This window comes from Anomaloglossus baeobatrachus, chromosome 8, assembly GCF_048569485.1.
Source record: "Anomaloglossus baeobatrachus isolate aAnoBae1 chromosome 8, aAnoBae1.hap1, whole genome shotgun sequence".
Lineage (NCBI taxonomy): Eukaryota > Metazoa > Chordata > Amphibia > Anura > Aromobatidae > Anomaloglossus > Anomaloglossus baeobatrachus.
In genome coordinates, this window is record NC_134360.1 from 213127350 (window position 1) to 213139582 (window position 12233).

General features: G+C 43.0%; 1 protein-coding gene across 6 annotated transcripts in view; it reads right to left on the reverse strand.

Annotated features, from left to right (window-relative positions):
• The window catches only part of ASTN1 (astrotactin 1), a 704518-nt gene extending 702007 nt beyond the window's left edge, over positions 1-2511 (reverse strand). For 4 of the 6 annotated variants that reach the window (XM_075320159.1, XM_075320157.1, XM_075320158.1 and 1 more), the window contains exon 1: positions 1439-2511. In XM_075320159.1, the coding sequence (XP_075176274.1) occupies positions 1439-1712 (274 nt within the window). In that variant the 5' untranslated portion in view covers positions 1713-2511. The remainder of the gene's footprint in view (positions 1-1438) is intronic. The other 2 variants (XM_075320156.1, XM_075320155.1) reach the window with 2 other exon arrangements.
• Between the last annotated feature and the right edge of the window lie 9722 nt (positions 2512-12233).

Here is a 12233-nt window from a genome sequence, read left to right on the forward strand (position 1 = left end):
CTCTGGGATTCAGCACCGTTCAGCTCCTCATCTCCGTGACGTCACCGCTCTTCAGACTCTCTGGGTCACACTGTGATCTGTATAACTCGGAAGTGTTTTTTTACAATGTAAGTCTATGGAGTGTCAGAACCAGGCCTAGTAGGCTTTCAATGCATAGTAGACTTCCTGCTCATGTATATAGCATAGAGTGAGGCGGATAGATTGAAGTGCGGTGACATCATGGAGAAGAGGAGAAGAAGGGCTCTAGAACCTGGAGAAAGCCGTACACATATAAAAACATTTAATAAAAAAAAACTTAATGAGAGGGTTTTCTTTAAGGCAAATTAACCATGCCTGGGATTTCGACCAATGGCCTACCCTACTCTATATTTTGCGAACTTACACCGGCTCACCCAGTTCGCCCATGCATTTGTATTGAGGACTAGGACACCATGTATTTTTATGAAACCAATATTGTACAACTCAAGGGTTGCGTAGAGCCGATTAAGGCCTTGTTGGCAACCAACATCCATCTTTCCCATAAACATTTTACTCCAAAGCAGCTGAGTAGACTAAGATACATTATACAAGAGCACAATTTGATTGGAAACGGGCTGACAAAACCATCTTTAGAAGTTTAAGCAATGAAGTGTTGCGTAGTTTTCAATTTAGAGTAATGATCTCATAACTTTATGACCCTTTTAGAAGTCACCCACCTGAACCACTTAGAGCGTAAAGGAAAACACATCTCCGACAAATGCATCTCTGTCGAAAAAGTTATGTTCTGAGCGATAGCGAGTGCACTTCTGAGCCATCTCGTCATGAAGGAGTGAGATATTTGGCCCATGTTCAAAGTGACCTAAGTCACTAATTGATCCTTATAGATGAAAAGAAATGCATTAGTCGCTGTGTAGGACACATATCATTTAGCCAGTGCTCACTTCACTAATTGGAAGATCTGCCATGGTAACCTCCATCCGGCCATCAGTGGTGCCCAAAAAGGACACATTTGGGCATGAAATATGTGTTAACCCAAGTGGACATTTTTCTTTCTCCCACTCGCTGGACCAAGTTCTCACATCAATAGACCCAATTTACAAGCGTTCCTCTGGCCAAATCTGATAGAGCTCAAGATGAGCCTTTCATCTCCGAAGTGCCAGAGTGGTCATGTACAAAAAGACATCAAAGGCTATTACTAATTTTTTTTAGCAGTTGTGAGATGACGGTAGAGGCATGAAGGAGGGTCACAGCAGAGTTGACATAGGCGCACGTTATTACATAGCGGTAAACAGTACAGATCTGCAATGAGGATGACTTTTACAGTGTAATCTCTCCGTTCATTATATGCATCCTGCAGGCCCTTGTGGAGCACAGCACCTGCAGTGTATGTATATGATGAATGACCCACTGCAACAGACAACACAGGTTCATGGGAGGTTTTTTTGGAGGTTGCACTCACCCAACACAAAGTAAGGCAGTTCTGTATTCTCCAAATCATCAGCTACTGCGATCTCCCCAGGGAAGTCATTCCGGACAGAGAAGAGAAGCTTGGGCTCAGAGGCAGAGGGGCTGTGCATGATGCTGAGGTCGTTCTCTCGGAGGAAGGGGAGAGCTGACACCGTGATGCTCTTCATTTTACACTCAAGCTCTCTGGATGAATCCTCCTCTCCGACACTTCTTGATATGAACAGGAAACCGGCTAGCAGCACCCAGAAAGCACCGGCAGGAGCCATCTTTAGTCTTCCAACACTTCCTATGTCTCCTAGCTGCAGGCACAGAGAAATCTACAGTATCTTCACACAAACACGGTTAACTATCAATGACCTCACATGCAGTACGTGCTTCCCTTTTTACGCTAGCTACAACTACACGCACAACGAGCAAGGGTTAAAAGAGCGTGGAAAGATCCCCCGAGCAGCCCATGTACACACGCGTGCCTCACTACTTTGCAGATGTGCTGTCAATTCTCATCCCACCATCAATCATCTGTAGAACACTCAACGTATGGAAACAATACTTGATATTGGCTTTTGTGTCAACCGGTGTAAACCCCCTCATCATCCAATGGAAGTACCCAACCATACGCTCTAAATACAATGCCACAATCCTTCACTGCAGGCACAAACACACCGACACACGTATCCCTCCTACCTGACAGCCGGTGTAACCCTTCACTGCAGAAATTCCCTCAGTACCTGTGCATGTCCACAATCTCTCCCTTTAACTCCTCGGTGCACCTAGAAGCACAGCATCAAGATGCACAGTTACACACACTAAGCCACATCTGCCTATCACCTCTGCCCATCTGTCTCGCTTTATATTTCTTCCCTCCTCTCCCTTGTTCTTCCCCTCCCTCCCGAGCCTTTCTTCCTTTGCTTCCCGTCTCCCTCTTGCTAGGGTGAAGGAAGAAAGACCCTTTTTTTCCCAGGGAACAGCTACAAGAAGCTACGAAGACCCTGTGCCCGGCTGTGATTTCTTTTGTCTGTAGGCAGTGGGGATTGGAGGGAGATGAAAGAAGGATGAGATAGAAGAGAGGTGGAAGGAGGGGATGGATGGGAGAGGGAGGGATGGATGGAGCGTGCTTCCACTGACTATATGCAGCACAATCCTGCTATTTACAGGGACTGCTCAATTCCAAGAACCAAAGGTGGAAATCATTCTACACCCAGATGCCTTATTATTCTAACCAAGACTGAAGGATATCACACCGATGAACTTTAATATCCTCTACCCATTATATTCGCGTCTACAATATTTCCAATACTTCTTGTCACTGGTCGCTATAGTTTGGCTCTGCGCAGCATCACAATAACTTTTACACTGGCAACAAAAGTAAAATATTGTGGTCTAATATAATGTAGAACTGTAATAGAAGGGATATCCCATAATATTATATTAGATGACATTGGGTCATAATAATGCAACATAATATTTACTATAGTGACATATAATATTATTTGACCTAATACTAAAACACAAAAAATAAAAAATAAAATGATACAATATATATTGTGTATAACTAAAATATTGTGGTCTAATATAATGTCGAACTGTAATAAAAGGGATATCCCATAATATTAGATGACATTGGGTCAAAATAATGTAACATTATATTTACTATAGTGACATTACATTATTTGACCTAATACTAAAACACAAAAAATAAAAATAATATAATACAAAATAATGATACAATATATATTGTGTATATCTAAAATATTGTGGTCTAATATAATGTAGAACTGTAATAAAAGGGATATCCCATAATATTATATTAGATGACATTGGGTCAAAATAATGTAACATTATATTTACTATAGTGACATTACATTATTTGACCTAATACTAAAATACAAAAAAAAAAAATAATATAATACAAAATAATGATACAATATATATTGTGTATAGCTGTAGTAAAATGGATATCACCTAATATATTAGATGACATTGGGTCATAAAAAAAAATCACAATATTTACTATAGTGACAGAATATTATTTGACCTAACACTAAAATACAAAAAAAAATAATATAATACAAAATAATGATCCCATATATATTGTGTGGAGCTGTAATAAAATGGATATCACATAATATTAATTACATGACATTAGGTCAAAATAATATAACATAATATTTACAATAGTGACATAATATTATTTGACCCAGTACTAGAATACAAAAAATAATAATAATATAATACAAAATAATGATCCCATATATATTGTGTGGAGCTGTAATAAAATGGATATCACATAATATTAATTACATGACATTAGGTCAAAATAATATAACATAATATTTACAATAGTGACATAATATTATTTGACCCAGTACTAGAATACAAAAAATAATAATAATATAATACAAAATAATGATCCCATATATATTGTGTAGAGCTGTAATAAAATGGATGTCACATAATATTAATTACATGACATTGGGTCAAAATAATATAAAATAATATTTACTATAAGGACATTACAATATTTGACCTAGTACTAAAATACAAAAAATAATATAATACAAAATAATGATACACTATATATTGTGTATAGCTGTAATAAAAAGGATATCACATAATATATTAGATGACATTGGGTCATAATAATGCAACATAATATTTACTATAGTGACCTATAATATTATTTGACCTAATACTAAAATACAAAAAAATAATAAATAACCTGGCACTTTGTAATATAAAACAAATTAATGATCCAGTATATAGTGTATGATAGGATTAGTTTTGCTTAGTTAACTTAGTTAACTTCCACTAATACCTGATAGCTGACATCGAAATATATCCCAAAAGGGCAGCACAGTGACTCAGTAGTTAGCACTGTACTATATATAGGGTGTCATGGTGGCTCAGTGGTTAGCACTGTACTATATATAGGGTGTCACGGTGGCTCAGTGGTTAGCAATGTACTACATATAGGGGCTCACGGTGGCTCAGTGGTTAGCACTGTTCTATATATAGAGCAGCACAGTGGCCTATTGCTTATGTATTATATATAGGGGGACATGGTGGCACACTAGTTTGCACTGTATTATATATAGGGGGACACGGTGACTCACTGGTTAGCACTGTACTATATTTAGGGCAGCACAGTGGCTCAGTGGTTAGCACTGTACTATATATAGGGTGGCACGGTGGCACGGTGGCTCAGTGGTTAGCACTGTGCTATATATAGGGCAGCACAGTGGCTCAGTGGTTAGCACTATTGCTTTGCAACACTGGGGTTCTGGGTTCAAATCCCACCAAGGACAACATCTGCAAGGAGTTTTGTATATTCTCACCATGTTTGTGTGGGTTTCCTCCGGGTTCTTCAATTTACTCCCACATGCCAAAGATATACTGAAATGAAATTTAGATTGTGAGCTCCGATGGGGACAGGGATTATGATGATGTATGTAAAGCTCTATGGAGTTAATGACTGTATAAAAGTGAATAAATATTATGTTGGATTAAATATTGCATCATATATTAGATCTATATGGGTCAGTCTTAAGCCTGCTTTACACGGTACGATCTATCGTATCGTGCAATTTCACGATCGATCGAACCCGCCCCCGTTGTTTATGCGTCACGGGCAATTAGTTGCCTGTGGCGCACAAAGTTGTTAACCCCCGTCACACGCACTTACCTGCTGTGCGACGTCGCTGTGGGCGGCGAACATCCTCTTCCTGAAGGCGGAGGGACGTTCAGTGTCACAGCGACGTCACGCAGCGATCGGCCAATAGAAGCGGAGGGGCGGAGATCAGCGGGACGTAAACATCCCGCCCACCTCCTTCCTTCCTTCCGCATAGTTGGTGGGTGCTGCAGGACGGAGGTAAGCTGCTGTTCATCGTTCCCGGGGTTTCACACGGAGCGGCGTGTGCTACCCCGGGAACGATGAGCAACCGGCGCCATTTTAATTAAACGAGATTATGAAACCGAGCGACGAGTACACGACTCACGATTTGTGAGCGATACTACGTCGCTCGGAGGTGTCACACAGGCCGACGTCGCAAGCGATGCCGGATGTGCGTCACAAAAACCGTGACCCCGACGATCTATCGCACGATAGATCGTCTCGTGTAAAGCAGCCTTTACCATGGTCACTACCACATCAAAAGGAAAGTGGGAAGGTGACATCATGTCTTGGTCTGGATGAGTGAACCCTAGAGATGATTAAAAAGATTCACAGACCCTGGTACAAGAGGCTGCCGGACCGGAGTCTTATGAACTTTCTCCAACCTACCGGCATCCCTGGTGCCTCTTCTGATAAGTAAGTCACGGCACGACAACATGTCCTAATGATGATATCAAACCAAATTTACTGGTCAAAAGAGGCACCGGGGATTCCGGTAGATAGGAAATGGTTCTGCTGCAATGGCCATGGAATACCAACGTAACCTTAGGACCTGTAAATCTTTTTTGCTCATCTCTAATGTACTATTAGCAATGAGATACGTAGACGACATCTCCCGATCGCGCACAAGATCTGGCAGGTATCAATACATGTGATGTCAATTGCCCCACTCACAGCTCAATATAGAAGTAATCTCGGAAGTAAAAACGGGTATCACCGCTGCGCTTATCACCAATACAAGACAGGAATTAATTAATCCAAGTATTTATTGCATATAGGTTGACGCGTTTCAGGGGTCACAGCCCCCTTCCTCAGGACAATATAGCAGAGACAAGGATAGTATCACTATTACTATCCTTGTCTCTGCTATATTGTCCTGAGGAAGGGGGCTGTGACAACTGTATTGGTGATAAGCACAGTGGTGATACCTGTTTTTTACTTCCGAGATTTCATCCTATTTCTTCGGGGCTTCAGCTGTCTCCATCTACTATTAGGCGGTTTTAGGTGTTGTGACCTTTCACAACCCCTATAGGTGAGTTCACCTTACTTTATATCTGTTTTTTATCACTAGAAGTCCCAGAGAGGGGTCATTTAACATTTCTACCTTTGGAACCCAGAGACGGGTCGAATGACCTGAAGAATTTGCGGTCTCTGTCGGCTCACTCGCCAAACGAGCACTCTTTTTTTGGTAGAGGAGGAGTCTCCTCATCTGCAAGATAAAAAATTTCAAATTAATTAACATTTTGTTTTGGTTCTAAATAAAAAAGATAGTCTTAAGGCCGCTTTACACGCTGCGACATCGCTCAAGTGATCTCGTTGGGGTCACAGAATTTGTGACGCACATCCGGCCGCTTTAGCGATGTCGTTGCGTGTGACACCTATGAGTGATTTTGAATCGTCGCAAAAACGTTCAAAATCGCTCATCGGTGACATGCCTCCCTATTCTCGATTATCGCTGCTGCTGCAGCTAACGATGTAGTTCCTCGTTGCTGCGGCAGCACACATCGCTGTATGTGACACCGCAGGAACGAGGAACCTCACCTTACCTGCGTCCGCCCGCAATGAGGAAGGAAGGAGTGGGCGGGATGTTACATCCCGCTCATCTCCGCCCCTCTGCTTCTATTAGGCGGCGGTTCAGTGACGCTGCTGTGAGGTCGTTGTGACGCTGAACGAACCGCCCCCTTAGAAAGGAGGCGGTTTGCTGGTCACAGCAACGTCGCTAGGCAGGTAAGTAGTGTGATGGGTCCGCGCGATGTTGTGCGCCACAGGCAGCGATTTGCCCGTGTCACACAACCGATGGGGGTGGGTACGCATGCTAGCGATATTGGTCACGATATCGCAGCGTGTAAAGTGGCCTTAAGTGTCATTTGACCCTCTTTTAGGACTTCAAGGGGGGAACTCGAAATTTCTGGGACTTCTAGTGTTATATGGTAAGACCCTATGCGCCTTTTTTTTTCTACAGTCTCTGAAACCCAATATAAAAGTAAGCGGAGAAGTACTAATACTTCCTCATATATTCAAGACAATAATATGTATTGTGTATTTTATCATTTATAATATCTGTTCTTACATTAAACAATTTAATATGATTATAGACATACTATAAGATACAATACATTATAATATATTATGAGCTATAACACTATGTAATATAATTTCTTGTGTTATCGTGTGTTGTGGAGTATTGATGGAAAAATTAACATGTCTGCAGCTAACATTTGTAAAAAGGCTTAATTGATGCATGTATTAGTCAAGGTAGCAACCAGGGACGTGACAATAATGGGTGTAAAGGCCCGTTATACACAACAACGTATCTAACGATATATCGCCGGGGTCATGGATTCCGTGACGCACATCCGGCATCGTTAGCGACATTGTTGCATGTGACAGCAAGGAACGACCATTAACGATGGAAAATACTTACCTTATCGTCCATCGTTGACACATCGTTCCTTTTCAAAAAATCGTTGACTGTTAAGCACGCAGGTTGTTCGTCGTTCCCGAGGCAGAACACATTGCTATGTGTGACACCTCGGGAGTGACGAAGTACAGCTTACCCTCGGCCGCCGGCAATGAGGAAGGAAGGAGGTGGGCGGGATGTTACGTCCCGCTTATCTCCACCCCTCCGCTTTATTGGGCGGCCGCTTAGTGACGCCGCTGTGACGCTGAACAAACCGCCCCCTTAGAAAGGAGGCGGTTCGCCGACCACAGCGACGTCGCTAGGCAAGTAAGTCCCGTGTGATGGCTCCTAACGATATTGTGCACCACGGGCAGCGATTTGCCCGTGACGCACAAACGACGGGGATCATCGCTGCGTGTAATACCCCCCTAAGACTTGGAGCTTAGAGGGGCCAAAAAAGTCCCTTTGGCCCATAAGAGAAGACAAATACTACTAAAGACCAGCTATAATTGGGAGGCCCTTGAGCTTCAACTCACATCACTAACAGTAACCCAAAGCTCTTCTCCATACAAAATGACCAAGTTCCCTTTATTTTTGTGTCCATACGTACAATTTTGCATTTGAATGTTCTATGTCCTTTTACCCTCTCCCGTCGCCTTTCCATATTCTCTCAGTCTCACATTTTGTTGCACAATAACAGTGATCATCAAGATTGCATAGCAATCGCTATACAAAAGGGTTTAATTAGACTGACTACCAATTTTGGAATCACTTAAAGGGGTGGTTCACTACTCAGCACAGTGGCCATATCGATGTAAAACTCATAGGGAAGGCTTTTGTCAAATACATTGTGTAGTCAATTCTGACTCAGTTCTATTTCGGTCCGCTCATCCCCATCACGTGACCCCCGGCCTCGTGGCCTCTGAGATCCGGTGATGTCATATCAAATTCCAGTTGACCCGACATCACCGAGGCCTGCCCCAGTCTCCAAGGGTGATTGGCTATGGGCGGAGTTTCACCACTCATCACAACCCAATATCACTCCTGCTTGCGGTGCTCTGCAGCAAAGAAAAGAGCGCGAGAGATGCTATGCTATGATGAGCAGTGAATCTCCGCCCACAGCCCAATCACTCGGAGAGACTGGGGCCGGCCGCGGTGATGTCAGGTCAACTGGAAGTTGACGTTGCATTACTGGATCTCAGAGGTCACGAAGCCTGGGGGTCACATGATGAGGATGAGCGGTCCACAATAGTGCAGCTCAGAGGCCTAATTGACTGAATAAGGTATTTGAAAAAAGCCTTCTTCATGAGGTTTACATCGATATGTGGCCACTATGCTGAGGAGTAAACCCTTTCCTTTAATAGGGAACTGTATGTTGAACAAACAAAAAAGAGCAGAAGGCACTCACCAGTTTTTTGCAGAAAAGTCTTATTTAATCTTCAGGTAAAAAAGGCATAACGGGGGGAGGGGAAGAGGACGCGGACCACACACAGACGACAGCTATTTCGCACCGGCAACCGGTGCTTTGGCAAGTCCCTGTATGTTGAACAAACTTTACATAAGTCAATAGTATAGGCAAATTTAATACATTTTGTAGTATATCTTATCAGATAAAGCTTCTTCTTTCTCCTTTTATGATTTTTGTCCGTCATAGCCGGTGATAGGATCCCTTTATGAGCCACTTTTTTTCCTCTGTAACTCTCGAACTTACCATACAATCTTAATAAAATAGCTCAACTATATCTTGCTCAAGAAATGAAAAACCGCCAACACAGTGAGGTGTCAGGTTACACCTCATATTACCGTCATGATTCTGATTAGCGATGCTCTACTCTCCTGCATAACCTATACTGGGCCTCATATTTTTCTCCAATTTAACTCGTTGCTCTCGGTCTATTTCATCCTGAACTCCGCCAGTGATAGTTCCTGTTAAGCAGTGTATGTCTCTGGTTCCCGTAACTGACTTACCTGATCTTGTCCTGCTTCCTAGTTCCTCATACCCCATCCCGTATCCTCCCCTACTCTGACTTGACTCCATGCTTCTCTGACCTTTGGCTTATTTCCTTACCCTGGCTCTGCTCTCTCCTGTGTACCCGACGTGTCCTATTGGCTACCGACCTTGGCTCATACACTGACCTGACCCCGGCTCCGCTCTCTTCCTGGTACTTGATGTGACTTCCTGGTTAACAGACCTTTGGCTTGCACATTGACTTTGGCTTCTCTCTCTCCCTGTTACTGACGTGAACTCCTGGCTCCTGACCCCTGGCCTAATCGATTACCCTGCAGATCTCCTCCAATAGTGTCTCTAGTGACTCTGTCATGATTCGCCTCCCTATCCACATGGCTAGGGGGCGGAGCCTTCTCTCGGGCCTCACTTCCGGCCCCTGGATGCCTTTAAAAGCTAACACTTCCAGTGAACCAGCGCCGGCTATAAGCTTAGCTCTGCTTTGCCTGTGATTGCTGGTCCTGTGAGTGATATCCTGATCTGTCTGTTCCTGTGCCCACGTGCCCTTGTCTGTGTTCTGTCCCCTGGTCGTCCCTCCTGTTCTGTGTCCCCCCTCCTATTCCCCACTCGGTTGCTTCCTCCGGTACTGACCTTAGCCTGACTTTGACTCCGCTTCTGCTCACTCCTCTGGTCCTGCTTCTGCCCGTACGGTGTTTGACACAGCCTGTCTGACTATTCCTCACATACCCTGCAGAACTGCCTATCAGCTGTGCTGATTAGGCAGTGCATGAGAACGCTGTGCATATCCTTCCTGGTTCTCATTGCTCTGTGTAGTGTCATCTGCTGCAGAGCTCTGGCTCCCCCTGGTGGCAGCATTACAGACTCCTAGTGGTTTATCATCTCATTACACCTTGGTGTTTGGCATCACAATTACACTCTATGGAAAGGAAGAATGAGGAGCAGAGTAAGAAAACTAGAAAAGAGAAATATAGAAAGATTATACTGAGGTTTTTTTTACAAAGTCTTTTATCTTTCCCAAAATCTGGATTCACATCTACACTGCTCAGTAGTGATGTATAATGTGCGCTATGAAAGGGTGGAAAGAAAACAGGCATCTCTCTCTGTTTTCTGTACTGTGCCTATAAGACATCATAGTAGCTTTTATCCTCCCATCAGTTCAGAGTGCATTGCAAAATCAGAGACTGAGCCTGAATAGGAAATAAAATAATCAAAACACAAAATATATGTGATCTCATGACCAGAAATAGAGTATATACCTGACAGCTTATTCGGCAAATTTACTTGAAAGTATAGTTATTAAAGCCATAAAAATCAAGCTTCAAAAGACTTTCACTGGAAAGTTAGTTAAAAGCCAGGAAAAGTGATTTGCATGTGTTTTTGTAGCTCAATCTTGATGTCACTTTGATGCCTGTGTTGACATGGTGAAGTTTGACAGTGACCCTCAAAGAAGCCATACCACGCAGGCACACACGCTCGCTGTAGTTACTTTATTTCTAGTGCTATACCTTCACTATTCTGAAGCAATAGATATCAAAAGAGATAAATTGTTAAGAAACATAGAGCAGCGTCCTCACAGTAATTTATCTATCTCGATAAATCTCTTCAACAAGGATAAGGTGTAACCTTACCCAAAGTAGGAATATCTATCAGTTCATATTACTACATAGATTCCTAATTGGCCAGTAGTTAAATGGGTCCATCAAATTCTCCCTTCCTTTCTTTGTATATAAATCTTCTAAGAAAAGTCTTTCTGATCACAAATTAAAGCTGGATTCACGTAGTCTTTGGCCCTACATTCAGTGGCTCCACAGGGCCAAAACCGGCAAAATGGGATTTGGGTATATGCACTGACGAGGAAACTGACTACAGCATAATGTTGCAGATGGAGTCACCATGTGCGACTCATTTTCATCCCTATACCCAAAATTAGAGGCAGGCAGCAAGATGTACACTGTCTTGTTGCCCACCTCCAATAGATCTATATGTTAAGGGTGGCCAGAAGAAGATACTCAAATTCAGTGCTCCACAGCATTTTTGCACCAACATCATCATCATCTGACAGAGGATCATGGTCACCAGGAACCAATCTGTAGGGTGTGTGTTTCCTCAAGGACAGAATTAGAAGGAGACTCAGAGTCCTGTGACCAGTGTGGCGCGGTTACCAAATATAAAAGGTTGGGACAACAAGTGGGAAGGGTTGAATAGCTACTGAGCTATATCAGTAGGTGGTTTGTGTGCCATGATGATTACTTCGGCTGCACAAAGGTGATTGAATATAAAATTCTAACAGAGAGTATTGACCCGATCTGAGAGAGGTATTGGCAGATCCCACCTCATAAGGCTGAACGGAGCCAGGGCAGAGCTGTGGGCGGAGTGACCCATGACTCACCTTTGCGGGGCAACCAAGGGGTTAATTATATTTTAAGAAAAGAGCGGGTTTTCTGCAGGGTCAGGAGTTTAAGGGGTGGACTTAAAGGGCCAGGGGAGGGAATAGGGGGGAGGGCTGTATATTTATGTCCAGGGAGAGAGTG